We start from the raw sequence: 26,231 nt of genomic DNA on the forward strand, positions 1-26,231 counted from the left end.
AGCCTGTCGTTTTTATATCAGTGGCTTTATCACGGCCCATATCTTTTCGAAAGATATGATTCTTATTCCGGTGAATCATAATAATGCACATTGGACGGCTGCTGCTATCAATTTTCGTCGTAAACGAGTAGAGTCCTATGACAGTATGGGTATGGCCAAAAGCATCGTGTTTTCGGTTAGTGTTCGGCACCCAAGTTTTCTTTTTCATGAGACTTAGTTATCGTCTAGCATCTACGAAAATACCTCGATGCTGAACATCGGAACAAGAAAAAGACGCCCTTTGATTTTACGGGATGGCAAGACTATGCACCTGATGTAAGTGCTTTTTTCTTTTTTTTCTATGTTCCTTTCATTGATTATGTGGAAGGACGTGACACCGCAACAGGAGAATGGGTATGATTGTGGTGTGTTTACGTGTCAATTTCTTGAGGCTCTGTCGAGAGGGGAAGAGATGTTTAGGTTTACGCAACAGGATATGGCTTATCTTCGACGACGTATGATTTGGGAAATTGGACATGCCCAATTGCGTGAGGATTGATTTATTCGTGACTCCTTGTTTTGTATATGTTGTAGATAGAGATTAATATTTAATAATGCAATGATGATAACATGGACGACAATAGGAATGTAAACGTTATTTTCGAAACCACCATACGACGATGAAGAACCAGAAGACGATGATGAGAAAGAGGATGTACCATAACCATCTGCAACCTTGTTTGGTGGCCATGGTGTTCATGCGTCGGAATGTGCCTTGGAGGATACCTCCTGTTTCTGCAAAGGCGTCGTTCTAAATGGTTAATAAGTGAGTAGTAGTTGAGAGGTGAGAGAGGGTTGTGTTACCATTTGACTGAGTTGTTTAGTTGATTCTCGGACTTCGTTACCTATTCCGACCGTAATCTAAGAAGAAAAATTGAGTTTTTCAGAGAAGGGGAAGAGGAAAACAAACGCACATCTTTGAGTAACTTGACTTTAGCACTAAGACCTTCTATAGCTTCATCATTCTGATTCTCAAGGTCATCTGCATATCGATGTCCCGCAGGAAGTATACCACCGCTTCCAGTTCCATTTCCACTGTTATTTCCACCACCATACCCATACCCACTACTCATCGACCTATCATCCTCATCATGATGATGATACCCGAAAGGCGTAGACCTCCCAGATCCAGGAGGTGTCAATGTCGAAGATGATGCACGAGGAGTGAAATGTGCCGCCGAGGAGGATGAGGAGGGTGGTAATAGTGATGATGAAGTTGTAGAAGATGTGCCTAGGAGAGCGGAACGGTCGCGTAGAGAAGTGCTGCTAGAATTTCCAAGTCGGACTCTATTACAACAAAAGAAAATGTTAATATATAATACAAGACGAGACCAGCGCCAGTAAGAGAGAGAGAGAGAAACATACCGATGTGACATTTCGTTTATAAATTCGTAAGGGACGCAGGAGACTTGGTTGTGAGTTTTTACAAATTGAAGGAATATCGAACTCGAACTGAGTTTGAAGAAGGATGTGTCGTCAGTTCAGAGAGCCTTGAGTGCACAGGTTACAAAGAACCGGATTGTCCACGTTTGTTCTGCTTCCCAAATGAGGACCACTGCCTTTTATGGAAACCCACAACCAACAGCTGCTCAATTATAAGCTCTATATCGATTAAAGACGGTGTCCATGTTGGTCACAATAGGAGCCAGGCAGCAACCTAGTAGTAGAGTGAATAGCGCATCATATACAAGATACAAAAGCTCAATTCCACAAACCCCTTTACACTCATCAGAGGTAAACAAAGTAAAGATATACGATATATAATATATACATCCCGAAACCGAACAGATTTAGAAGCTCCGAGGCATAATTAGGAAATAAAAAAGAAAGGACGAAAAAAAGCGAATGACCATGAATGAAATGAAAGAACCTTCTCTTCTCTCGGTCCTATCCATCCAAGTACTTGTATTGAGGATAGATCGGACGCGCCAGCGGGGATAACAAGTACTCTCCGATCAACGGCGAGCATTACTTCCCGTATGTTCGAATGTTTGCCCAACCATACATAGCAGCGCGGGGAAGAAAAGTAGTTCATTATGCATGTTTCGAGCGCGGGGTGTGCGAGAAGAGCTGTATGTCCTGTGAGTGCAGTGGCGGAGTGGCGGGGCCAACGCAAGATCCGTTTTATGGTGTAGTTAATCCAGCTAGTCCGAAAAAGGCTATCATATGCGCAACAAATGAAGGAATAGGTGTTGTGGTGTCGAGAGTCCGATAAATCTCTTGTATTTGCATTCATATAATACGTTTTCTTCACTTGTCAAGTTGAAGTAGGTTTAAAAGTGGCAGACAGAACGGACGAAAGGGTGAGGGATAGGAGTCGAAAGCGTTCGTGAGGGTGCAAATTCTAATCAGTACAACGGTGACGTTTGTTGAGCGACCAAGGTCATGGGGTCATAGCAAAGGAGACGAGGTCGAGCACTTTCATGAAATGCTCATACGATTCAGCGTGGTGCTTGCTGCACGACCATGTATAGCCGGACCTTGTCGATTATTTTGCTTTTTCTCCACTGATAAAATTCAAACATGAGTAATCTCTCAGCGCAGACATGTGATATGATAAACGCACATGCTTGCTTCAAACCTTTGCCGAAATTTCTGAGCAAAACCACAGAGAATATCATCGTTGCAACCAGTAGCACAATAGCAATCACGGCTAGAAGGACAACAATCAGTAAAATTAAATAGCTCCAAAAAGCCCTCATGATGGGGTGGAGAGATACTAACAGAATACGGTAAGTGATTTCCACGTTAGGTCAAAGGCGTCCGTATTTATGTTTGTAAGCACCCGGATGAGCTAGCAAAGTGGGATGAAATTAATGGCCTAGTAACAGAACACATCGCCATCAGGACTTACCTTGTAAATGAAGTAGATCAGAGCACCGACACAGCCTGACATAAAGGTTCCCATCATCCACTTGTTCTCATGTTTTGCGGCCAGGTGTCCTTCGACTAGAAGCACAATAGAAAGAGGTAGAGCCACACATGTGACATAATACTCCCAGTCATTGTTCTGCAAGACAAGCCAAATGAACTGGACAGAAAAGCCAGCCCAGAAAAACACATCAAACTTGACGAGGCATTCGTATATCTGGTAGCTCGCATACATGCGCTTGATATTTCGGTCTGCTCCGAGGAATTTATAGACTTTCCAGCCGAATTCATGGTAGATTTTCCATCCAAGACCGATGAAGAACACTTCTGCAACGGAAATAACAATGGGAATTGTCGTTGTGAGGACGTTAAGTGGAATATCGGAGTCGGTGTCACTACCGCTCAGAGCCGCACGAACTTCGCCAATTTGGATGGCAGCGTAGATGACTAGGAGACCATTGAAAACACTTATTGTATAAGCGGAGTTAGTCGTCGGCGGGCCCTTGGGTGGTTGGCAGGGTGACTCACGTTAGGAAAATGAACTGCAGTGTATTGCGGGCATAGACGGCATCCACGGCCATGACAAACTGGAATACGCTGAAAGAAAAACTTGAGACTCGTTAAGTTGAGAGATGGAAGCCGACTGACTGAGCCATGGCAAACACAGCGAGATAGACAGGCATCCTGCGTAAAGCTACTACTGCCACCGACGACGATTGTTGGTCGCTCTGGCTATCGCGAATTCTCAAATATAGGTCGCCCTCGATGGCCAAATTGATGGTTGTTTCTATCAGAACGACAAGAACATAGAGGCGACACGCTATTGAGTCCGGCATGATCTGGAGGATGACTATGAAGCGTATAGAGGGCTCGTTTAAATGCTTCACTGACCTTTCGCCAGAAGCCCGGTGGTTCAGGCTCCTTGGGCACGGGTTGTGGAGGGTAGACTACATGGGCGGTGTCATGAGTGTCGTCTGAATGTTTTGATGAAAAGGGCGATTTCAAGGGGATGGAGAAGGCACGTTGGTGGGGGGCCTGCGCATGGGGACTTGTTGGGAGGGCAGCGTGGTGCGAGTTGTTTGAATATTCGTCTATGAGGTCGTCGTAGGAAGCCTTATAGTCGTCTGCGGTGTTGTACTCATCGTGGAGCGGCGGTTGGAGATTGGGTCTATAATTGTGGTCTGGAAGGGAGTTCTGGGAGGGAAAGGAGAGTTTGTTCGCCATGAAAATGGAGAAGAAAGGAGTGTGTGCAGGGCAATGAAAGAATGAAAGGCTAGGGAGTTGGCAGGCGATGTTTGGCCGTGCTAGCGCTCAATTCTTTTCCCTTGTTGCCACGGTTAAGCACATGATCATGTCAGGTATATTACTATAGCACTACTATAGTATCCAAAGCAATTGCGATAGTACACAACAGAGCAGGCCAACACAATACATATCAATCACTGTCCGTGTCCGTAGACGACCCCGTCTCGTCTCCTCCATCATCTGCCAACAATTGAGCACCATCGTATCACCAGAAAAAAAAACCGAAACTCACGCATCCCATAATCCGGAACCACACCTACATGATGCGCAATGCTTGGTGCAGGTGGCCTTGGTGGACTCATCACGCGCCTTGCAGGTGGTCCAGTCCCGCCCGCCCGCCCTCTCCCCCGACCATTCCCACTGCTCAACCCATTATTCGTACCAATTACCCGTGAACTGATGTTCGGGCTCTGCGTCGCTGCTGAAAACACAGACGAGCCCCGTGTACCAGCCGGAGACGCTGATCTCGATGACACAAGAGATGGTGACCTGTCCAGGAATGATGTCGTTGATGACTCTCTGAGTTTAGACGGGATCTTCGTTTTATTGCTGGTTGTCGACGACGCGTAATGCGACTAGCGATCATGTCAGTCTGAATGCAACAGTATAACAACGTCAAGCCTTACTGTGACTGGTCCTGTAGAGTCGGACTCGGCTTTTACGCGTGATACAGGTGAACCTAAGGAATCATTTGGCAATCATAATCCAAGCTAGAAGCGATATACATACCAGAGGCTTTGGCTTTTTTGTTCACCTTTGCGGGGGACGTTTGTGGCGACTGTCGCTATCGAACAAACCTTCATATTATTATCAGCAGACACAGGAGAAACTCACCCGCTTTCTCTTGAGTGATCCTTCACTCTCCTCTACAAGGCAAAAACCATCAAATACCATTCAAATGTCCAAATATATAATAGCCTACCAGAGGTTTTGGAAACTTTAGCTCTATCTTTTCCCTTCACCTCCAATCTCTCGTCTGACGCGTTGCCTGTTTCTGAAGCCGGTGAAGCCGATCTCCCCGTATCGGATGGTAACCTATGATGGTGGAACAGTGAGGTTCAAATAGAAGGGTAAAAAGTCCAGCCGAGTTATGTACTTTGGTTTCACACCAGCATTCGAGCTAGCTCTCGTTGTAGTCCCTCTCCGTGCCGATTTCAATCCCATACAAGCAGCCAAATGCGGGGCATACCGATTCGATGCAATCTAAAACTCTTGAGTATCTGTGGGTCACCATGTCGAAAACCAACTCACCTGCCGTTGACACTTGACACAATCCAACAATATGGTTCCGTCTTTATTCCCATTTCCCGTTGACGATCCTGTACCTGTCGGGTTGGGTGTCCCTCCATTGGCTGATCCCGGTCCTTTTCCCGCCTCAGAGGATGGCGTCGCCCCTCTCGAACTTGACCCTACACGATCATTACCATTACCGTTACCGCCGTTAGAATGCGACGCAGAACCAGGGAGATGTACTATTCGAAAAACAACACTTGTGTCAATATTCATCATTGTCTCTTCTGGCTAAAATATGCCAAAAACGTACCAGAGCCACATCTGACATTCTCTTTTATCAGCCCAAAAGCGACAAAATGAACATTTTCATTGTCACGTACCGTGTTTGACAGACTTGACAAACAGACTTTCCCTTCAATACTTCATGATGCGCTTGCAATGCTACATCAAATATTATATCGTCCAACATAGCCGAGAATATTCGTTTACTCTGCCAGCATGCATACGTCAAGCCCGTGTATACACATTGAACAACACAGAAGATTCACAAAATAAAACGAATCAATAATTCATGAAAGCATGGATTGAGGGAAAATGAATTACCAAAGCATTCAACATGTCCTCCTTTTCCGAGGATTTAGGCGCCATAATTAATCTTGTACTTCTCGTAAAGACGCAGGAAGATAATCGAGTGAACCCTTCGTATCGTCTGTGCAAGGGAAGTTGAAAGATGGAGATCAACCACCTTCGGGTAATCCTTCCTTGGTGTCACTGACAATACAACACAAGATCCGGAGAGAGAGCGCAAGAGTTCCCAGCAAGAGAAAGACCGTCAATCTGTCCGTCCGAATGGCTTCTACCTGAAATACCCAGAAGAATCGAGGACGCGATCCAGTGCACGACTCCAAGCCACTTGAGCCTTGAGGTAAGGATCGGTTCACTCGATACTGGCGACTTGTAAGGAGCAGGGAACTCCAAGTCCCTCTGGGATTGGTAATTCGGATTGGCTCGTTGGCCAGCGAAGGTTACTAACAAGTGGATGTGAAGAGGAGGGTCGGCGCTAGTAGTTGTTATGTTCACGCGACGGGTCAGTATTACTGAATTGCGATCATCTCACGCGAACTAACTGCTCTAAACACTCGGATTCCTTTCAAGCCGAATTCATAGTAAATAGTTCATTTCAATTCTCATTTTCGTTCGTGCGTTCGTGAACAACGTAAGTGTGGAAACAAAGATACTGGTTGAAGGATAAGTAATAGGTATAGCGGAAAGTAACTTTCCAGCATTATCAAGTGGCTCTACGATGAGAAAAAAGTGCGGAATAGGACCAAAAAGCAGAAAGCCTGAAATGACACCGTCAAATATCATTTCATAAGAAATTCCCAAGGGGAGCAGATAGTTCACCAAAGGCCAGGCTTGCATATAGACAGCACCCTCCTCTTCTTGCACTTCCCAATTCCACACCAACCCAACTGACCAAGTGCTGACCGATCTAATAATTGTTCGACGTCATCCTCGAAATGGCAAAAACGCCGATAATGACGACAGCTAGTGCACCGATGCTAGCGGGAAGTAATAGGTCTTTCGGAAGTCCAAACACTTGTTCTGGTGCGGGGGGTGCAGCCGCGGCTGGCGGAGGGGGAGGAGCTTGTTTCTCAGGAGGAGCGATGGTCTTTTCGACCTGCTCTTCTTCGACTTTTGTAGGCTGTGGGAGATCCTTGACTTTCTCTTCGCCTGTCTCAGCTTTGACGTCCTTCCACCCTTTACCGCCTTGGACATACAAGACAACACGATCCAATCCCGCAGTTCTGGCAATTTTGACAGCATCGGTTACATCGTCATCGGAAGTGATCAAAACAGTATCACCATCAGCATCTGTGTACGAAAGGTGGAAATCGTTGGGGTCCGCAGGAGGACCACCATCTTGCTCAAGTTGGAGCTCTGTGAAGAAAGGATCCGTAGCAAGTTTTCCCGCAATAATCTCCCGCAAGTGGGCAACGTCGTCATGTCGAGACTGAAACCTGTGCGTCCGGCCACTGGGTGTACGGAACTTGAACACATAAGTGCCATCATCCACAGGAATCAAAGCGGGCCCGGAGGGAATCGAAACGCCTTTCTTCCTAGCAAAACCAGACAAAGCGGATGCGTGGTCGTCATCATCCATAACCGATGCCGAATCGTTAGGGTGGAGATCAAATGGAGGAGACTGTTGTATGTGAGAAAGGTCACCAGCTGAAAAGTGAGAGCGCGAAGCAGCGTGAGATCCAGAAACCATGGACCCATCATCTTCGTGACCAAACGAGTCGAAGAATCTGCCCCACATGGGCCCACCTTCGTTGTCGGCACCTGCTTCACCGCCAGCCATAACATTCATCTGCGAATCATGAGTTACATTTCCTAAACTTTTGAGGTTTACTCACCTGCTCAAGTGTAGCATATGTAAGTTTGAGCACATCCACGACGGCCACCAACGACCCGTCCTCCTCAACAACGGGCAGATTAAGGTAGTGACCGACTAGTAGCCGAATTGAGCAAAACTATCCACACCAGGAGAATAGGATCACATACTGTGCATCTTCTTTAAAGCATCGTGAACTGTCATCGTGGGAGGTGCAGTATCGGGATGAGGGGTCATAACCCTTATAACGCTGCACCTGTTTGCATCCAACCCAGCGGCAATGACCCTGAGTACAACATCCTTACTGGTGAAGATACCAACAATCCTTCCGCCCTCAATAACGCAAACCGCTGTGGTACGTCTCTCTTTCATCAATTTTGCGACCTCGCGGACGTTGGTCTTGGGACCAACAGTAGCAGGATCTGTGCGAGAATCCATGATAGTGGTCAGGTCAGGAAGCGCAGTTTTCTGTCTCAGTTTCTCTGCCCACGCAAGCATAGCAGTAGCTTGGGGGTTACTTCCAACTGCACCAAGTTCAGTTTGAACGCCGGCCATGGCATTGAAGAGTTGTTCCGAAGCAGCCGAGCTACGTTCAACCTTGTCCAAAGCTTCATGAAACACTTTGGTGATGTCTAAAAGTCCGACCACATTGCCGTCTTCATTGCAAACTGGCTAAGGTGAAGATCAGTTAAAGTATTCGAACAAAATCTGTATGAACACACCAGATGCCTGAAATGCCTTGAGACCATCAACTGCAGCGCCTCAGTCGCACTAGTCGTGTCGCGAGTCACCATAGGATTACGCGTCATAATTTGGTTGACTGGCGTCGTATGCGGGTCAAGACTCTCGGCGGTGACCTGACAAAGTAAGTTATATATGTAGTAATTCCATGAAAGCACTGTAAAGCAGAGCGCACCCGATAGGCAAGGTCCTTCGCAGTGAAAATACCACTTAATCCCTCTTCATCATCAACAACGAGGACACAGTCCGTGCGCTTTGCAGCACACAATTGACTAGCTTCCGCAACAGAAATATTCTCGGGGACAGTCAGCGCTGGAGTCGGTTTCAGAGCTGCGACGGTTCCTTTGGCTGCGGTGGTTTTGCCTCCACGCTTGCTTCTACCCGACTGAAATGTCGTCGAGATAGTCCTCTTTCGTGACAAATCGGACGTAGCCTTCTTGCGAATAGCCTAGAATAAGGCTGAATAAGGCCGACACGTCGGAAAAAAAAGAAGAAAAAAGGCGAACCTCGTCACGTCTGGATTGCTTCTTCCTGTGTTCTGAGAGGGAGACGTTAGACTGGTAGCCAGACATAGAAGACATGCTGGACTGTGAAGGGTTCGTGGTGGCGGTTTTGGCAGGTGGACTTCTGGTGGGGAATGGGGAGACGGGACGGTCCGAGTAAGGAGTGGGTGAAGAGGAGGAATTACGAGTTATAGGAACGGGTATACGTGACATGAAAGAGCTGTCAAGCTGCCCAAACTTGGCCCACTCGCTCCTCGGTGGCTTTTGCAAAGTTGGTTGGTCTCAAAAACACTTCAAAGCTTCCCTTATGTCCTGATTGGCTGATTACTCAAATTCAATTACATTATCCCTATATACAGGCTAGATCCTAAATAAGGACACATCGTCACTCCAGAAGGTAAATCCACATGAATCCACACAGTATTTATACAAAAACAATTAGCAGACTCTCGAGTATCACTCAGTATATTGCTTTTCAAGACGTAGCCTCCTTATTTTTGACGCATGACAACCGTAAAACGCGGCAAGTTCAAGGAATAAGTTGGTCCACAAAGTCCGCGAAAAAAAAATGTCACGAACGTGTCTGCCAGCGCGGCAACGAGGTGCGGTGCGATCTGCATCTCGACTGCAGTCGAATAATTCCCGCCACACGACAGGAAAGCCTTATTGCAGTGACTGTGCGAGACGCTTCACGACACTGAGGTCAAGACTCAAGAACAAACATACTGGTTTCAAGGCTTCCAACTGAATGACTGAAGCTACCAAGGGAGTTTTCGGAATCCGTGCTCATGTCAGGCCATGTGCATCTCCTCTGGCAATTTGTCGCGGTAGGGGCAAAGCAGCGGACAAAAGGGTCCGAGGGCAAATCACCAATAGGCCTCGCCGAGAATGTATCTCCAACTTTTTAGTTCACAGACAGGTTGGTAATTACAAAAATAATACCAGAGCTGGCGGACAAATTTGCTAATGAATGTGATATGCTTGTGTAGGCTTAAATTGAGCAAAGTTCTCTGCGTGAAGTTGGCACTGGAAATCGGTGGGCCGACGCGTCTACCTCGACAAAACGGTAACTTAGTACCTCAGCGTGAGATAAGCGCAACCCATCCTTTAAATCATGACGCCAACCCAGAAACCCGGTGAGCAATAACTTCCACCTGTACTGTGTCGGGATCCGCATGCTAGAGATGGCCATGAACGAGTCGAAGAATATGGCTCAGGAGAGAGCTACTCATTTGCTCGAGAGGTAGGAAGTCATTAACAGGTCGTTCAACTTTAGTCTGGCACCAAACTCGGAGGACTCGCCATTCATAAGTGACTTATTAGCGAAAACACTATGCTACTTGTCTGTGCTGAGTTGTATAATTTGTAATTGAAAGTCGAGGCCTATCACTCCCATGACCACCATTGATATTGAGGACCGCTGGCTTTCGCTGGAAGGACTCGATCTTACGGGGCGGAAACCGCAAAAGCGATATCAACCAACTTATCGCGGCCTGCTTCGAATATTCATTAATCCACTCTTTAGCCGGCAGAGACTTTTCTGCCGATAATGTAGTGTTTGATGCAATGAATACGATGCCTCAAAATCGGGATCAGTTTGACCTGCCATCATGAAGCCAAAGTCAAGTTCGGGTATTTAATCTGGTTAGATATGACGACTCGCAGAAGTTATAACTAAAACGGGGTGACAGGAACATCGGGGGCGATCCTTTTGTTGAACCAAAGCCTCGGAACATCAAACGTTACTGTATTGGATCAATGAATGGATCTGAAGTGCAACTTTATCTAGGTACCGGGGAGGGGGGGGGGCAACATGATTTTGGTAAAAGTCAATGATGGACTCGGAGTTCAATCCAAATTTTGAAAACTGATGTTTTCTCAATGCATCTGGTATGGACGTACCGGTCCAGTAAACGTACTAAGAGAAACATTCACCGGCCAATATTCTTTATTTTCTCGGAAAGCACGAGAGATCCAACTGCCGCAGGAGGGAAACTGGTCTTATAATGCACCATCAAGACGTAAAATGATATGTTCAAAAATCTCCCGACGACGAGCGAAATGTGCTGTAAGAAAATAAAGCCGCGTTGGTTCGTCGGGCCTCACTTACCCATTTCTATCTAAATTTAGTAGCATGATCTCGATCTTAAAGCCTTTGCCGCAATTATCGTTCGCCGGCGGCCTGCACAAATACATCTTCACGGCTTGTCGTGCTCCACGATGAAAGAGACCGCCCCTGCGAACTATGAACTTACCGCGCACCTGTGTTAGTATTAGTTCGTCTCTTGGCATCTAGGGAAAATAACACTTGGCGGAGACCATTTTGCTTCTAACCGCTCGGACTCTTTTCGGCACTGAGTAGGATACGCGGAAGCGATAAATGGCTGCGGAAACTGAGTGCTGAACAAGTTGCCACCGGAGAGAAGCGCTTCAGCCGATCCAAAAGGAAGATGGAATGGCGGAACAACTGTTAATTTTCCGAATCGATAGATCTTCGTGTATTAGGAAGATGAGCTCTTCGGGCGAGTTTCTGCCGAGATCAATGCCTACACAGTCGAGCAAACTACAGCACCGTGGTCCTTAGCATCTCCAGGCCTAGTTGGCTAATCATTGGTTTCGGGCTATTACATTCTGACCATCTATTATCCACAACAACATATTCGAGTCGAATTCTTTGTTTTTAGGTCCGTGGTACGAACTCACGAACGTACAAGCAGTATGTAAACACCATACAATGCATGAGCATCTATCTAGTTTACATACATACATTCATAAAATCTCAATTCCCAGAAGAAGGTCGAGAGGGGAAGAAGAACCACATACTGAAAATTATCCCTGCCAACCCCACCGAAACACGGGGCACAATTTGCACCCCATGTGAGGTCGAGACGACACCGGCTATGAAGGGAAACACCGCTGTTGATAATTCATTAGAATACAAATTTCACGTTAACAAATTCGAAGAAACGAACCTGCGCCAAGGCTTCCGGCTGAACCACTGAAATTTGATAAATATGAATCAGATCGTTGCGAGCTTTGGAAGGATATGAGACTGACATTAAGCCCATGGTGACCAGATGAACCTCTTGCGGCAAAAGTGCAGTGGCAAGGGAAAGGACAGCAGGATAAACAGGTCCAAAGACAAGGCCAATGATGCCTGTCGAGAATGCATCCCCGATATTTGAGTTCACAAACCAGATGAGTAATTCCAAGACCAATCCCAAAGCTAATGAACAAGGGATAAATAGACATGTTTATGATACGCCAGATGTGACGTACTGATACTAGCATGTATCAACCACTTTCTTTGTGTAAAGCTGAATCTGTCCGCCTGTGAGTAATCATTCCGACCCTAGTGGATGATATTTTACCTTGACATGTAATATCCCCAAGCAATTCTTCCGATTGAGATACCGGCCCAGAAACCTGACGAAACGTAACCAACTGTATTGGGATTTGCATTCTGGCATTTTTTTATGAATAAAATTGAGACGAGGAGAAACTGCATGGGGTCGACCTACCCGCGTCTTCAAGAGATAGGACACAATCTAAAAATGGATGTATCATCAGTTACGGTAAAAGGATACATTGAATGGGTTGAGGTACAAAAGCCTGCGTGGTTGTTTCACTGGGTTGATGCATCATTAGCGCTTCATCAAGTAATACTATAATAAGACTTACCATCCATAGTATAGGAAGATGAATAGTGAAAATAACCATTGCATCTTTAAGCTAAGGGCCCAGCGAAGAGCTATTCCATACTCAAGTCAGTAAAATTCTGCCACTTCTGGCCGAATGAGGCTTACCACTTCGATGAGGATTCGAGACAAGTGTATTCTCCGTCGAGGGAGAAACGGCATTAGTTGTGTTTTGGCCTAGAATGGTGGCGGTAGAATTATCGCTATCTCTCCTTACAATGGGTCTCTTCGGATCCGTACGACGTTCCTTGACCCATTCGTTAATGGTCGGCCGGAACGTGACGGTCAAAAAGCCGAAGTTGAATGCAGCGAGAACAAGAGAACCAAAATAGAATTGATTCCAGGGTATGCCAGCTGATATGAGCGACTGGCATATCAATGGCGAAAGTAAGCTACCGATACCTGGGAACGTCAGCATCACATCGTCAAGTCGTTGTTTAACGTGAGGGTACTCACCCCAAACGCCATAGCTATATGCGATAGATTGCGGCAATACTGTTTTAAAATAAAGGTTCCTACGAAGATCGTGGTGAGCGATTAATTGAGACTATTTCATAATCTGCCTACATTGCAGCTACCATGGACACCACAGTCAATGACCAGTACTTCTTCCCAAAAAATAGAAACGCTCACCAGTCACTATTCCCCTGGAAAAAGCGGAAGCAACATATGCTATGAACGTAAGGGGGTAACCGGTTTTCAAACCCATCATGACAAAGAATGAACCGTGCACCAAACCACCATATACGACTACAAGGTGTCGAGATTGAACAAAAGATCTTGGAACACCGATACTGCCGATCTTTTTGCCAAAACGAATATAAGGATACCAGGCGCTTCGTTTTTGGTTTAAGCTCGTGCGCGACAATATCTTCAAAATACTCTCCACGAGGAGAGTCCCTGAAAGAAAACTAGAATAGAAGAACCTTAGTGGCGATGGAGTTGATAGTAATGGCGTATCCTTACCCAATCAAATTTGCTGCATAGAGTAAAGAAGACATCGTAAAGTTGATATTGAAATCGGCCATAAACACTGGGTGGCGAGATCAACTCCGTTCCAAAAATTGAAGAAAGCTTAGAGAAGATCACGCTTACGTGGAAGAACCGTTCCGGTAACTGCGAGAGAAATATTTGGCGTGAACAAGATTCCGACAGGGAAAGAATCGGTGAACTTACTTCCATCGCCCCACCCACACATGAAAAAAGCGAAAAATCCAGCCGCGAGTCTCCATTTCATTCGTTCGAAAGGTCGTGTGGTACCACCGCCATCAACAGGTTCAGCAGAAGCACGCGTTGTTCCGGAAATAAGTTCATCGTAAGATCCTTTGCGACTGCTCACAGCAGTAGTTGGAGTTGATTCCTGTCCTAAAATGGGCGTCGGTGGTTCCTTATAGTCAGCCGTTTTTCCCTTGGAGTCATGATGCCTTGGGACAGTCAACTTTGACGCATAGTCCGATACATGAGCATGAGAAAGCGGGGAGATTTCTATAGCTGGACTGTCCAATTTAGAAGAAGCAAATAAATTCCCCGTGTTGGTCAAAGGATCAGCATCGCGTGGAGTCAGTTCAATTTCGTCCTCAAGAGCACTTTCATCCGGGTAGTTCTCAGAAGCCTGGTGGACAGCATTGCTCTGTGAAGGAAAGAACAAACGAGGAACAGAAGTGAGGGGATAGACCGAACTACGACGTCTACCACGGAATTCCCCGTTAGTATGGCAAGATTCATCTACAGCAGTGGTTAGCCAAGTAGCCATTGATCTAGGTCTGGGTGGAAGGATAAAGAAGAGGGGTTGAAGAAAGAGAAAGACTAGATTCGGTTGAACTGTCGATGCTGACTTGACCAAAGCCTTCGAGAGGTTTTATAGGCCACGCCCCTGGATTTTTTGCAAGGCTTGTGCCCAGTCTGTTCGCGAAAAGACCCTCGAAGATCCGCTCCGTTTCTAGGGCACTATTATTGGAGTGTACGTAGAAGGGAGGCGATGAACAAACCTAATCTCACACTTCACTCCCCTCTGCCCAGGTGATATGCAGGGTTTGGTTCTCGTTCTTTCCGTTTGAAGCAAGTTTTTACAATAAAAGGCCCGATGAAGTTACGCCCCACAAAAACCGAAACCATAGGAGGACAACATCATACGTACTGGAGGGCTTGGTGCAAAATGCGCAGTTACTGGCATGATATTCGTGCCTAAACTAACCAAGGAGGGAGTTGTAACGCGCGATGTAAATCCAGGCGACAGCTTGAGTCAGGGTCGCGATAAAAAGATTGGAAAACAGGGTTATACCGCCGTTCACATGTTCACATGACAGTCTACCCTTCCGTTTAACGGTCCGAGGTTCGGTTTCTTTGAGATAAGAAGCGATTAAACCTTGTGCAGCACTTCTCTGTCGTTGGAAATATGGCGAAGTGAATATGCGGCGCGGCAGGGAAGAAATAAAGAGTGTAGGGGTCAGACGGCAGATCCCATTCGCTGGCGAGAACGCCGTGTCAACGTTCTTCCCCAAGGTGGCTAGAAAGGTTTTGGCAAGAATATAGACTTACAGCATTGGAGCAATTGCTAATACCTGACCTAACTCCCGTAAAAAGCCGTGGGCGGAGAATTCCCAACGTTTCCGCATATCTTGATAAATGTGTGGGGCCCAGTATATTCCTCGGTGATCTTTTACCGAAAGACACAAAGTGTTGAGAGAAAGAGCCGTTAGAGCGCGCAAAAACACGTAAGAGGTCAAACAAAATGGAGTCTGGGATCCGCAGGAGCCGCAATTTGACAAGATCCTCGGAAGATTACGGTTAGAGCGACGGCATGCAACCACGGAGATTTCGCCAGTGACCAAACAATAGATTTCCGCGAAAGTCAAGTGCGGTCTGGACTTTTGGTAAGTTTGTCCGACTCAAGTACCAGGTGTACGGCGAACCCCAGAGTTAAGTAAATTTGAATCCTCGAGGTCACTATTTGTCGTTCTGGAACCAAATGAAGTGCATGAAATGAAATCAAGCACTAGGGAAAATAACCGGGGGCCAATCAGTTATTCGGCCCTGCAACCATAAATTTTTGCCACGAGCTCATCCATCTAGAAGACAGGACGATTTGAGTAAAGAAGGACGAATGACACTACACCTGACCTTGGTCATTTGAAATGACGACATCAAACTTGGGGCTTGATTTGAGGATGTAAAAATGGAAACAACGTTTCAATAAATGGCAATGGCCGTAAATAACATCTGCCAATGCTGTCCATTCGTCGAGTGATAAATATGAGGTGAACAGAAGTATAAACGATAGCAGAATTATTACTGACATAGCAGGAATAACAAGCAGAGACATAGGAGAAGAGTAATTTAGAGTCGCCCGATGCGAAAGCGAAGACAAAGCAGAATGAACTCAAGCTCGAGGTAGCACATGGGCATCCTGCCAACTTGGAGTCGTCTAAACCTTTTCATCACCCCGAAAGTGTCATCCATCTATCTCCTCGCATTCGCAGGGGTGGGCTGAGGCTCTATAATGCCGCTTCCGCCCCACCTTTGGACTAGCATCTTGATTTTGTCATACACTTGGCTAACAATGGGATTGTTGGCCTTGGTAATGTATTTGTCAATGAGAGAAGTTGTAGTCGCGATGGCGTTACGAGTAAACGCGGACTGGTAATAGCGTTGACGAAGGAAATGGACGTAAAGAAGAGGAGCGATGATCGCGTTTTGAAAGGTGATGGCACCGAGGAAAACACGAACGAAGACAACGAGTTCAGTATATGCAACAAGCTTCATGGCAGTATCATAGTTGGCTATTACAAATTTTAGCCGGGAATTGGAGAGGGAGTGACGGTGCGCTACGCACCCTTAACCCATGCTTGTAGCCTCTTCGCGAGAGGATGAGGACCAGGAGGACCACCAGCAGAGGCGGGGGGACCGGGAGGGAGGAATTGTGGGAAGAGAGTCGTGCGAGTGAAGGTCAACGCATGGAATAGTGAGAAGATCATGTATGGGAGGAGCGTGACTGTATCACGGTCAGTATCTACATTCACGCATAGCTTGACTCAAAGAAGCGCACTGGCAATGGGTGTCCTGGAAGAGAACCAGTACAATGCGAGCAAGAAATATTGTACATTCTACGGAGAGGAAAAAAAAAAAGAAGGCTTCAGCAACACTGATTGAGAATACAAATAACGGTTTACCTCGTCAGTCAACGCACGCTTGACGTAAGCTAAATTCGGTTGTGGAGTCTATTGTGAATCAATTAGCTGAACAATTGACGGAAACGCAAGAAACGTACTCCGAACGACTTGCTGCGGACACATTATGTGACACGTTAGCACTAACCCTTCCAAGACGACTATGATATCTATCAGAAACCTAAGACTTACAAGCAGACGATTGCATAACTAATCAAAGCACCGGTGAAGCTTGCTGTAAAAGGTGCAACGTGGTTTACATGTGATCAAGAGAGCCGACGCTTGAAGCGAGAATCGACATACCTTTGAACCACCACGTCGGGACAGCTTTAAAGGTGACCCATCCCAAATAATACCGGAAGGATGCAAGGAGAAGAATGAAATGGCCAGAAGCCCACAAATAATGCTGGTGTGGAGACACCGAGTCAATGCATCTGACGTGGAATTGGACGCGCGCAAATTTACCTGGGTGGTTGCCATGCGAATGAACTGAGGGCGCGACAGCAAAGTAGATGATATGAGAGAAACTGGCTGAGCTGGAGGTGGAAAACAAAGGATGAAAACGTGGTTCTGGCCAACGGCTATCGCTTTTTGGAACAGTCGAACGACCAAACGTGGAGTCACATGTGTCACACACACTTTTCATCATCACGTGGCCCAGGTGTGCTAAGCATCAGGCGGTGAGGTCGGGGTATGTGGTTATGAATCTTGAAAGCTTGAAGTGTGAAACGAGGACGATACATGCATTATCAACAATAGCAAAACACCTGCAAGTGTAGTAATCGAAGCTACGTTAGCACTACCGACTCCACTGCCCACCCGCAGCCTGCAGCCTTTTCCGCTCCTGCCCTTTTTTATACATCTCCTTCCCCACCTGCTTCTGTCCATGAACCTCGATCCGTCTCTGCTTATTTTCCCGACGTACATCCTTCCTTGAAACCTCTTCTTCTTCCTCTTCTTCCTCATGTCCGCTCATTTTCTCATCCTCTTCATTCTCCTTCCCCCCATCGTTACCCTCCTCTCTTCTCCTCTTCTTTTGCGTCGCATTTGATGTCCCCCTTCCAGGACCAACATTGACATTGACTCGTGGTGGCACAGCAAATCCAAACGCCTTGCCAACCTTTGCCAAATCAAGTTGGTTCACATCGAAAATCTTTTTCAGCGAATATGAAGCATATGATTGTAGATACGCTCGGAATCCGTCTTTGGCAGACTTGTGAAGGAAATAATTCTTTTGTAGTAGCTTCTCGAGCTGAATAAAGTCAGCACATGAGCGCTCGAGAGTAAACAAAAATGTATTTGCATACCTGAGACTGGACATTTGCGATCTTTTCCGTGGGGAAACTGAACTCATTTAATGGAACCTTGGCTTCCTTCAAATACCGAAGGAAACCAAGCTCGCTCTCTAATAAGAACAGCAGACTTTTACCAACTTTCCCTGCACGGGCAGTGCGACCAACGCGATGAATATAGTCTCGAGGGTCATCGGGAGGGTCAAACTGCACAATCCAATCTACACGTGGAATATCGAGGCCACGGGCGGCAACATCGGTGCACAGTAGAATTCCAGATTCTGCATTGCAAAACTCGAAGAAAGTGTTCGTCCGTTTCTGTTGCTTTTGTTTGCCCTATAATGTTGCTTATTGAATCATGTAAGATACGAAAGAGCAACTCGGAAACTGACGTGTAGATCCAACACCGGTACGTCAATATAGTTCAGCAGCTCCGCATGGTACTTGACACTGTTACAACTCGAAAAGAACACGATGACCTTCTTCTTGAGATTTTTCTTCAAGAACGTAAAGAGTAGCAGGAACCGGCGATCCGAAGGGCACACGACATAACCTTGGGAAAGCGTGGAAACAGTGCTTGTAGCTTCCTCCTTGTCGACGTCAACATAGACAGGTCCAGGACGTAAAGACATCCTCGCCAGATCCTGTACTTTCGTTGTCTGCGTGGCGGAAAACAACATGGACTGCCTATCCTCTGAAGCCAGAGTCAGTCCTTTAAGATCCCCCGACCACAATAATAAATAGTAACACTAACCATTGGGCAAGATGGAAATGATCTTTTTCATCTCTTCTTCGAAACCAATTTCCAGAATCCTATCAGCCTCGTCGATAACCAATGCTTTGAGGTTTCTAAAAATGAAGCCTTTTGTGTTTTCTAGGTGATCCAAAAGTCGACCTGGTGTAGCCACGAGAAGGTTAACGCCTTTCACAAGTTTATCAGCTTCAGCGCGCCTGTTTGCGCCTCCCATGATGATGCCAAATGTCTGTGAATGATGCGCCATGAGGTCTTTTGCAACGCCGAAAATCTGTAGGGCGAGTTCACGCGTAGGTGAAATAATAATAATACCAGTCCCTTTATATTTGTATCAGACTGCTGCAAGAGGGGTTGCACAAGGCGATAGCAGAGAACACACCATTCATGGGTTTGAATTTTAATCGGTGCAGAAGCTCGGCGGCAGGTATTAAGAATGCTAACGTCTTCCCAGACCCAGTCCTCGCCGCTCCCAAGACGTCTTTCCCAGCAAGTAATAGAGGAATGCTCTTCGACTGTATAGGCGTCATCGTACTGAATCCCATTCTTTCTAATGCCTTGAATGTTTGCGATGAAAGGTCAAATGTCGAGAATGGTAATCGTTCGGTAGTCGAAGCTGTAGTTTCACTAGGAGCAGATGTATCATTCATCGCAGGAGCTGTTGATTCATCTGAGTGTGGGGGTTGAGCCGTTAAATTTTCTTTCGTTGGCGAGGATCCAGCGTCATTTTTTGAGGTCCCGTTGAGCTTTGACTTGCTCTTCTTTTTGGAAACGGATTTTGATGTAGATGCAGCAGCCGTAGCCATATTTTAGTAATGCCAGCCCAGGCAAATGAGTTCGTAGAAACGGAGTGGAAAATCGATAGGAAACGTAGTCCTATGGTTCAGATATTCTCTGAGAGATAGAGGCAAGGAAAAAGCAGTCAGAGTAGATCAAGCTTGTGCTTAGTCGACCAAATTCAGAAAAATCATGTTCGGCTGTCACCGAAATCTAGTGTTCGCGCCAAGCAAAGGTCAACAACCTCGACATCAACTCGAATTCTTCTGCTCACTGGTAGGAATTATCTCAAAAGCGTCCGAATTGAAGCGTGCTTTTCTCTATAGTCTCAGTTTCATTCAAACAGTTTTCTAACAAGGCGCAAGAAATGTCGCATTCAAGCTTGACTCTACCCAATTCTTCAGGTCTCTTCATCACTGTCCCGGTGCAATTCGTGTCCACTCAACACCATTCACTCTATTCTCAGCTCTTGTTCTTGTTGCTCTTTCTGCTGCTTCCCTATTGGTAGGCTACCAGTTTGGGAAATCCTATGGCGCGATCATGACCAAAGGAAAAGAATTGACCTATGACGACGATTCCGCGAAGGATGTAAACGAGGAGAACGACGGCGACGACAATGACGGTGAAGAAGATATTGTCGACGGAGATCTCTCAGCAATAAAACCTGGCTTCTTGGAGCCTTGTAAAATGGTGAGGGGTTTTGCCGTACTGCATGCGTGTTTAGCCTACTTGAAGGGCTCTAGGTCCTTGTCGTACGAACGGATCTAAAAATGACATCCGGAAAGATAGCAGCTCAGTTCGTTGAATTTCTTTACATGCGAATACAGTAACTCATTCGTAGGATGCAGATGCGGGTGATTATCCTGTTTGACGACTTTTTTCCAAAATGCTCACTTTGGTAGGCATGCTACTCTCGCATGCTACAAAGCTTTGATGAAAACAAATCCTAAGGTTAGTCTCTCAATTATTTAAAAGGAACCTGTATTGACCCATGGTTATAGCTTGTATCGCATTGGGAGCGGACGGGGTGAGTAATTGCGAAAGCATTCGGTTGGTCATCACCTTCACTGTCTTCTAGGCAGGCCAAAATCGCCCTGAAAGGGAACTCTGAAGACCAGTTGCTGGAACTGGAGGCAATTGCGAAGAGTCTCAATCTCTGCGCACGTTCGATTCACGACGCGTAAGTGACTGTATGCGCTTATGGCGGCTTGTGCTGAACTCATTGATCCACAGAGGACATACACAAGTAGAAGCGGGCACTCGGACAGTCTTGGGAATTGGACCTGCTCCCGTCAACCTCATCAACGAGGTCACAGGAGAGCTTCGCTTGCTATGACATGGACAGTTCTCATTGAGGGCCCCAGGGTTGTTTTGTTAGATATAGTGTACAGGTAGGGTATATGCGCCGCATGATATCCTAAATACCGCCGAATCCACTCGAACTGCTCGTTGCCGGTCCACCGTCCCCAGCATCATCTATATGAATCACTCAGATTTATACCGAGCGTTTGTGGTACATTCACTTACTAGAATCAATGTTTACCAGCCCTGGAGTCACGTTTACATTTCCGCCCGGCGCTTGACCGCCTTGACCGCTGTATGAACCGCCCGAGTTGACCGAATCTGTGCTCCGTCCACTCGAAAGTATACCGCCTGCGGTAGCTGGTCCTGAAGATGCATTTCCGGCGTTACCAGCGTTGTCTGATCATAATCTCAACACAAGATGGGCAAATGAATGTGAATATATGCGCACTGGAACCAATGTTAAGCAAGCCGCCACGTAGTATATCAAGCGGACCGCTTGGTCCTGGAGCTTGGACCGAGCCACCAGGCGCGTTTCCTCCCGCTCCAGAATAGCTGTTGTGAGAGTTGACAGCGCTATTAGCGGGTTCCGTGTCGTAGGTCCGTCGAACGGGCCAGCCGAAGGCGGGAGAGGCAAGGAGGACGAGGAAGGGAATGAAAGATATAGAGCGCATGATATGATTAGTGTGGTGAGTGGGTAGGATAGAAGGATAGATCGAGTAGGAAAGAAATAGTTTGAGGCGTACAATCGCGTCTCGCGTTCTTTATCTAGACCGTGTTCTATTTATAGGACGTGTTATCCACGTGACCGTCGATCGGAAACTAATTAGAAACACGAAAATCCGGAAATTCTGGTTTCTGTCGGTCTTCCAAGGTGGGTGGAGTCTTAACCGTATTTAAGTTCGCTTTTATTGCTTTTCTCGCTCACTACGCAATTCTCTCAGTCGTTCTTGTTGCATGGCCGCGCTCTCCATCGCACGAGCATACCAATACTCCTTTCATACCCGTCCGAACGTTACTCTTGCATTCACCGGCGGATCACTCAATGCATTAGCTGACTTCGTAGCTCAAGTCACTCAAAATGTCGTGAGTCCCTAATTGTAACGCATGCACAAAGACGAGGTCGTTAATTGCCATTTCAGACTAGGACAGAACTTGAACCATACAGTCCGTACGACTATGCGCGCACGGCACGATTTTTTTGCTTTGGATTAACCATCAGTCAGTCAGCTCGCTTATGATGACATGAATGAATCATTGATGAATCACTAATCAACGAACCCTTATCAATACCGAATTAGGTCCTGTTATGGGTCGATGGAACGCTTTTCTCGAGGCCCGGTTCCCCCTCAAGCATCTTCTACATCCCAAGAAGATAAGCGTTAGTTCTTTGGGGAAGCGTGTCGCTTGCGACCAACTCGTAATGTATGTATAACCATATACCAGTTCGTCATATCATTTATCTTCGTCATTTTCAGGGCCCCATTTGGAGTAAGCCTCCCCACACCTGACCTTCTGCACCACCGTCTCATGTGTCCTTTCCAGTTATGCTATTTCCTCGGTTTTATGGGTGTCACGGAAGGCCGAACCTCAACGCAAATAACTGAGAAGTTTACTGACCTATTTGGTACGGCTCTCATCGCAAATTGGAAGGTCTGGCCAATAGCACAAGTACGCCCAGAGTCCTTCTGATTTCATAATACCGTCTCATGTCTCTTGGAAGCTCATCAACTTTCGATACATGCCACTTCCCTACCGAGTTCCATTTACCCAAAGCTGTGGAGTCTTATGGACACTTTACCTATCTCTGTTGAACTCTCGGTAAGCCACAGTCTTTCGGTTGAAGCACACATCTGAACCCTTTGCGCAGGGAAGACGTCAAACAGGATCAGAAGTCCTCTTGAACGCAAGAATGCTTCATCTTAGAATCTGATATTTAAATCTACATTTCAAGAGGTCACTGCTCTAATTTGTTTATTTGTCAATTTCGTCCTATATCTTCACACTGTAGCCTAAATTTCCACTCCTGGACTTTTTGTATATTCAACTGGATATGTCACACAAACCACTTGTTCGTACACAGTTTTAGATACATAGATTATACTCGTATCACCCCCTAAACAGTCTTGGAAAACTATGATGACCCGTATTTGTGCTTGAAATAAGCAGGAGGTAGTGTTCTGAGTACGTCGACAAGAGGTCGCTCAACGATCACAAGTTCTCCATCGTCAAGGAAATCAACATGCAGGATAGGCCGATAATGTGTAACCAGCCTACTCGAAGCATTGGTCAGACTCTCCTCCGTCGTTGTCTGTGTATCGGCTTGGTCCTGTTGCGGAGATTTTCGCTTTCTACTGAATTTTGAATGACCACCGGTGGTAGATAACGATAATGGAAGTTTAATCAACCAATTGGCACCCCACAACAAGGCATAAGGCGATTTCCCTCCATCATCTTCCTTTTGTTGCGTGTCTTTCTTCGCGGGGTCCATGTCATCTGAAACAGCCAGTAGAGGAGGGGGAGGGAAAGAGATACCAAGGATGGCATCATGGAGCGTCACAAGCTTTTTGGCAATTGGAGAAGGTGAAAACGAGGAAAGCGATAAGTTTTTACTCCATGATGGGAATTGACGGGCCTCCGCGTCATAGACTTGTAATGTATTATCTGGAAAAGCAAGGAAGAGAACATTGGGATTTGCTGGCGAAAAGGCGAAGCATGATACATGGAGCGGGAATGTAGGAAGGAGACAATGGTGCTGCACGACGGTTTGTATTAGATATAGAAAAAAATCAAGTCAGTACTGGCGACTTACGGAAATCGAGTCCAAGTTGAATATATGCGTATGCCGCTGGTCGTCAGAGGTGGCTAGCCACTGGCCATCTGGACTGATAGTTATCCGTGAGATGTTGGGTATGGTATCCGCTGTTAAATTTGGATCGTCGTCGCCATCGCTATCTTCTCCTCCACTTGTAGCATCTCCACTAACACTTGCTTCGACATCTTCCATGTCTACATCCTCTCCGTCTACATGATTGCCATTAATCAAGGCGCCATTCAGTTGTTTTGGTTGTTTGAGAGATTTTACGACGCGGTCTCCAACAACGGTTTCCTTTAGCCTGTGGTGCTCGAACCGTCTAATGAGCCGAGGTGTCTCGTGAGTAAGGTCGAGAATGAGGATATATGATGTTTGCGCGGTGCACAAAACGAGTTTTGAAGAGTCCGGTGTGAATCGTAATGTGATAGCACCGAGACTGGTTCTCGAGGAGGCATTGGGAATACTTGAGTAAATGAGGGAGGGAAAGCCTTTGATTCTTTTTACTGAAACTTTGCCATTATCCTGTAGAGTCCTTATCAGTTAATGGTTATGATGGCCGGTTCAAGAACACGTACATCTGAGCACAGAGAAAACAGTTTTGCCTCATACATATCTGAGACCGCTAACCATCGTCCATCTTCAGAGATTTCTCCAGCGACCAAGTTGCCCGTCACTTTGAGCTCCATATCCAGTATCTTCTCCCAACCTCCATTCCAAGGTTCAGGTTCATCCACCTCTAATTGATCCACCATCTCATCCTGGGGCTTCTTTAGGATTCGCCAAACGCTCAACCCTGCCTCTCTCAAGCACAACATTAATCTTTGTTTTCTCGACACACGAATGGCATTGCCAACGGTATACGTGATACGACGGTGATATGCATCACCAAAAGTGGCATCCGTACTTGTAACCAAGGGATTTATAACTTTTGTCACAGTACTTTCAGGAAGGGCTGCAGGGCTGAGAACAATAGACATGTCAAGACCTCCAGAAGCGAGAATCGGTGCAATGTCCATAGGATAAGTGCGTTTATACGCCTTGGGAAGGGGTGTGTATGGTGGCCATGATACCTGTGCACGTACATCATGCGCGTGCATACGACGGGAAGCAGTTTGCGCCCAGCGACTGCTGGTAGATGACGATGAATTTGTCTGGACAAGTGAGAATTGAACAGTCTTTTGGTCTACCCCGGATGTATAAACTGATTTGCCTTCCGGGTTGATGGTGAGAGTGAGAACGTCAGCGCCATGAGCTTGAAAGGAATGTAATTGTGTGCATGTCCGTGGATCCCAGAATTTGACATTCCCCAGAGAATCGCCTGAGACGATAGTGCCATCACTAATTGATTTGTTAGCAAACGCTGCAGCCTTTTGAAAGATGTTTTGGTAGCTACCCCAGAATCCCAACAGCCCAAACAAGTGTCCGTTCACCTCGAATCTTGTCCACTGCCATACGTTGGAGTGGTCTGCCTGTTCGCGCATCCCACTTTCGAAGACTGCTATCTGAACAACCGATTACGAGCCATTCATCTTTCCACTCATCTTCATCTTCAGAATCACTGTCAGCATCGTCTTCATTTGAATTCTGGGACTTAGGCTGAGGCACAGGTGGTCCCCAAGCAATGCTAAGAATCCGACCAGAAACCCGATCAAAGCGACTATGATGAGTGAGAGTGTCATTCGCCACTGAAAGTAATTGAACTGATCCATCTTCACAACCCAATGCAAGAAAGGTGGATGCTGGGTTGGCTGCTACACACCAGATTGTGCCACCCTGAGAACCAATTGTTCTCTAGAAACTGGATGAATTTAATGACAACCTGGGAAAATGTGTGATTAACGCACCTTCACACAAGAAAGATCGAGATTCCATTCGAGCAGTTCACTTCCTCCTCCAGAGCTGAACAATCGCAAGTCTGATACCGAAGGGATGTCATCGGAATCAAGGTCATCAGGATAGCGAATTACAAAAGTTAGAGAGTCAACTTTTGAGGGATAAGGACCTGGCATTGTCTGTAAAACTCAGAAGCTGTATTTTCCTTCAGGCCGAACAATATTTACCTTTCTGACAACCCAAGCTTGTGAACATTGCACACTCCGCTCGGAGCCAACCCATTCACACAAATCTACATTTCCATTTGCATGCCCAACAGCGAGAGTCCCGTATCGCAATGGCTTTTTCCCCGTTGTTTTTCTTCTTGTGCGATTGACTGCAGGTAATGGCGAGGGCGGGAACGCGAGTGCCGTCACCGCAGAAGGTGCATAATCGACAAAGCGGCAGCGGTGGACAGCGAAGCTTGTTGCATGACTATCTTTGCGCCTATCGGGGAGCATTATACGA

General features: G+C 46.4%; 13 protein-coding genes across 13 annotated transcripts; 4 read left to right on the forward strand and 9 right to left on the reverse strand.

Annotated features, from left to right (window-relative positions):
• Positions 1-38: 38 nt before the first annotated feature.
• AGABI2DRAFT_198348 (hypothetical protein) lies at positions 39-538 on the forward strand (the record flags this gene model as incomplete). The annotated part of the gene is made up of 3 exons (XM_006454712.1): positions 39-175; positions 229-315; positions 368-538. Exons 1-3 carry the CDS (start codon positions 56-58, stop codon positions 536-538), a joined length of 378 nt encoding a protein of 125 aa, XP_006454775.1. The 5' UTR covers positions 39-55.
• Positions 539-566: 28 nt separating this feature from the next.
• AGABI2DRAFT_215291 (hypothetical protein) lies at positions 567-1,547 on the reverse strand. The gene is made up of 4 exons (XM_006454713.1): positions 1,405-1,547; positions 954-1,326; positions 844-900; positions 567-790 (listed from the first exon to the last, which is right to left on the reverse strand). The coding sequence occupies exons 1-4, from the start codon at positions 1,413-1,415 to the stop codon at positions 635-637; spliced, it is 597 nt and encodes a 198-aa protein (XP_006454776.1). The 5' UTR covers positions 1,416-1,547; the 3' UTR covers positions 567-634.
• Positions 1,548-2,480: 933 nt separating this feature from the next.
• AGABI2DRAFT_62362 (hypothetical protein) lies at positions 2,481-3,746 on the reverse strand (the record flags this gene model as incomplete). Its single annotated transcript, XM_006454714.1, has 5 exons — positions 2,481-2,692; positions 2,764-2,833; positions 2,894-3,377; positions 3,439-3,507; positions 3,559-3,746. The coding sequence occupies 5 exons, from the start codon at positions 3,744-3,746 to the stop codon at positions 2,481-2,483; spliced, it is 1,023 nt and encodes a 340-aa protein (XP_006454777.1).
• Positions 3,747-4,345: 599 nt separating this feature from the next.
• AGABI2DRAFT_114520 (hypothetical protein) lies at positions 4,346-5,917 on the reverse strand (the record flags this gene model as incomplete). The annotated part of the gene is made up of 10 exons (XM_006454715.1): positions 4,346-4,395; positions 4,448-4,790; positions 4,842-4,894; positions 4,945-4,999; positions 5,050-5,081; positions 5,138-5,250; positions 5,312-5,418; positions 5,467-5,687; positions 5,759-5,769; positions 5,829-5,917. 10 exons carry the CDS (start codon positions 5,915-5,917, stop codon positions 4,346-4,348), a joined length of 1,074 nt encoding a protein of 357 aa, XP_006454778.1.
• Positions 5,918-6,613: 696 nt separating this feature from the next.
• Positions 6,614-9,389, reverse strand: AGABI2DRAFT_190012 (hypothetical protein). Its single transcript, XM_006454716.1, has 6 exons — positions 9,094-9,389; positions 8,763-9,035; positions 8,569-8,703; positions 8,017-8,518; positions 7,869-7,963; positions 6,614-7,822 (listed from the first exon to the last, which is right to left on the reverse strand). Exons 1-6 carry the CDS (start codon positions 9,301-9,303, stop codon positions 6,941-6,943), a joined length of 2,097 nt encoding a protein of 698 aa, XP_006454779.1. The 5' UTR covers positions 9,304-9,389; the 3' UTR covers positions 6,614-6,940.
• Positions 9,390-11,869: 2,480 nt separating this feature from the next.
• On the reverse strand, positions 11,870-14,541 carry AGABI2DRAFT_114522 (hypothetical protein; the record flags this gene model as incomplete). Its single annotated transcript, XM_006454717.1, has 15 exons — positions 11,870-12,006; positions 12,063-12,088; positions 12,148-12,316; positions 12,370-12,413; positions 12,462-12,553; positions 12,612-12,638; positions 12,697-12,718; positions 12,772-12,841; positions 12,897-13,190; positions 13,245-13,303; positions 13,356-13,362; positions 13,422-13,699; positions 13,755-13,821; positions 13,884-13,904; positions 13,965-14,541. 15 exons carry the CDS (start codon positions 14,539-14,541, stop codon positions 11,870-11,872), a joined length of 1,890 nt encoding a protein of 629 aa, XP_006454780.1.
• Positions 14,542-15,951: 1,410 nt separating this feature from the next.
• On the reverse strand, positions 15,952-17,564 carry AGABI2DRAFT_190014 (hypothetical protein). Its single transcript, XM_006454718.1, has 9 exons — positions 17,420-17,564; positions 17,258-17,360; positions 17,147-17,189; positions 17,056-17,068; positions 16,958-17,005; positions 16,834-16,891; positions 16,621-16,779; positions 16,085-16,567; positions 15,952-16,016 (listed from the first exon to the last, which is right to left on the reverse strand). The coding sequence occupies exons 1-8, from the start codon at positions 17,432-17,434 to the stop codon at positions 16,248-16,250; spliced, it is 759 nt and encodes a 252-aa protein (XP_006454781.1). The 5' UTR covers positions 17,435-17,564; the 3' UTR covers positions 15,952-16,016; positions 16,085-16,247.
• Positions 17,565-17,683: 119 nt separating this feature from the next.
• On the reverse strand, positions 17,684-19,539 carry AGABI2DRAFT_190015 (hypothetical protein). Its single transcript, XM_006454719.1, has 5 exons — positions 19,380-19,539; positions 19,001-19,318; positions 18,639-18,940; positions 18,262-18,582; positions 17,684-18,206 (listed from the first exon to the last, which is right to left on the reverse strand). Exons 1-5 carry the CDS (start codon positions 19,525-19,527, stop codon positions 17,754-17,756), a joined length of 1,542 nt encoding a protein of 513 aa, XP_006454782.1. The 5' UTR covers positions 19,528-19,539; the 3' UTR covers positions 17,684-17,753.
• Positions 19,540-20,243: 704 nt separating this feature from the next.
• Positions 20,244-20,569, forward strand: AGABI2DRAFT_133450 (hypothetical protein). The gene is made up of 2 exons (XM_006454720.1): positions 20,244-20,464; positions 20,510-20,569. Exons 1-2 carry the CDS (start codon positions 20,315-20,317, stop codon positions 20,540-20,542), a joined length of 183 nt encoding a protein of 60 aa, XP_006454783.1. The 5' UTR covers positions 20,244-20,314; the 3' UTR covers positions 20,543-20,569.
• Positions 20,570-20,677: 108 nt separating this feature from the next.
• Positions 20,678-21,110, forward strand: AGABI2DRAFT_61612 (hypothetical protein; the record flags this gene model as incomplete). The annotated part of the gene is made up of 4 exons (XM_006454721.1): positions 20,678-20,725; positions 20,776-20,801; positions 20,853-20,954; positions 21,008-21,110. Coding segments are annotated over 4 exons (279 nt in total), but the record flags the coding sequence as incomplete, so codon positions are not given.
• An 81-nt stretch (positions 21,111-21,191) lies between these two features.
• On the reverse strand, positions 21,192-21,750 carry AGABI2DRAFT_140639 (hypothetical protein; the record flags this gene model as incomplete). Its single annotated transcript, XM_006454722.1, has 3 exons — positions 21,192-21,250; positions 21,302-21,475; positions 21,528-21,750. 3 exons carry the CDS (start codon positions 21,748-21,750, stop codon positions 21,192-21,194), a joined length of 456 nt encoding a protein of 151 aa, XP_006454785.1.
• Positions 21,751-22,018: 268 nt separating this feature from the next.
• On the forward strand, positions 22,019-22,901 carry AGABI2DRAFT_198367 (hypothetical protein; the record flags this gene model as incomplete). Its single annotated transcript, XM_006454723.1, has 6 exons — positions 22,019-22,162; positions 22,219-22,297; positions 22,378-22,501; positions 22,555-22,567; positions 22,622-22,747; positions 22,800-22,901. The coding sequence occupies exons 1-6, from the start codon at positions 22,034-22,036 to the stop codon at positions 22,899-22,901; spliced, it is 573 nt and encodes a 190-aa protein (XP_006454786.1). The 5' UTR covers positions 22,019-22,033.
• Positions 22,902-23,119: 218 nt separating this feature from the next.
• On the reverse strand, positions 23,120-26,224 carry AGABI2DRAFT_198370 (hypothetical protein; the record flags this gene model as incomplete). Its single annotated transcript, XM_006454724.1, has 6 exons — positions 23,120-23,831; positions 23,889-24,413; positions 24,467-25,229; positions 25,285-25,682; positions 25,736-25,903; positions 25,952-26,224. 6 exons carry the CDS (start codon positions 26,222-26,224, stop codon positions 23,211-23,213), a joined length of 2,748 nt encoding a protein of 915 aa, XP_006454787.1. The 3' UTR covers positions 23,120-23,210.
• Between the last annotated feature and the right edge of the window lie 7 nt (positions 26,225-26,231).

The sequence above is a fragment of the Agaricus bisporus genome (genome assembly GCF_000300575.1).
Source record: "Agaricus bisporus var. bisporus H97 unplaced genomic scaffold AGABI2scaffold_1, whole genome shotgun sequence".
NCBI lineage: Eukaryota > Fungi > Basidiomycota > Agaricomycetes > Agaricales > Agaricaceae > Agaricus > Agaricus bisporus.

Bases quoted from the DNA above. Each gene is read 5' to 3' on its own strand.
- AGABI2DRAFT_190014 (XM_006454718.1), bottom strand. The intron at 17,190-17,257 runs GTATGTCGATTC...CACCTTTTACAG, and splicing joins CCCGACGTGGTGGTTCAAAG to CAAGCTTCACCGGTGCTTTG. The intron at 16,568-16,620 runs GTGCGTAGCGCA...AATTTGTAATAG, and splicing joins GCTACAAGCATGGGTTAAGG to CCAACTATGATACTGCCATG.
- AGABI2DRAFT_190012 (XM_006454716.1), bottom strand. From the start codon at position 9,303: ATGTCACGTATACCCGTTCCTATAACTCGTAATTCCTCCTCTTCACCC. The intron at 7,964-8,016 runs GTATGTGATCCT...TTCGGCTACTAG, and splicing joins TGCTTTAAAGAAGATGCACA to TCGGTCACTACCTTAATCTG. The intron at 7,823-7,868 runs GTGAGTAAACCT...CATGATTCGCAG, and splicing joins CATATGCTACACTTGAGCAG to ATGAATGTTATGGCTGGCGG.
- AGABI2DRAFT_133450 (XM_006454720.1), top strand. From the start codon at position 20,315: ATGACCAAAGGAAAAGAATTGACCTATGACGACGATTCCGCGAAGGAT. The intron at 20,465-20,509 runs GTGAGGGGTTTT...GCCTACTTGAAG, and splicing joins TCTTGGAGCCTTGTAAAATG to GGCTCTAGGTCCTTGTCGTA.
- AGABI2DRAFT_215291 (XM_006454713.1), bottom strand. The intron at 901-953 runs GTGCGTTTGTTT...TTTTCTTCTTAG, and splicing joins AAGTCAAGTTACTCAAAGAT to ATTACGGTCGGAATAGGTAA. The intron at 791-843 runs GTAACACAACCC...TTAACCATTTAG, and splicing joins CTAAACAACTCAGTCAAATG to AACGACGCCTTTGCAGAAAC.
- AGABI2DRAFT_190015 (XM_006454719.1), bottom strand. From the start codon at position 19,527: ATGACGCCTATACAGTCGAAGAGCATTCCTCTATTACTTGCTGGGAAA. The intron at 18,583-18,638 runs GTCAGTTTCCGA...GCAACATTATAG, and splicing joins TACCGGTGTTGGATCTACAC to GGCAAACAAAAGCAACAGAA. The intron at 18,207-18,261 runs GTATGCAAATAC...GACTTTATTCAG, and splicing joins TCGCAAATGTCCAGTCTCAG to CTCGAGAAGCTACTACAAAA.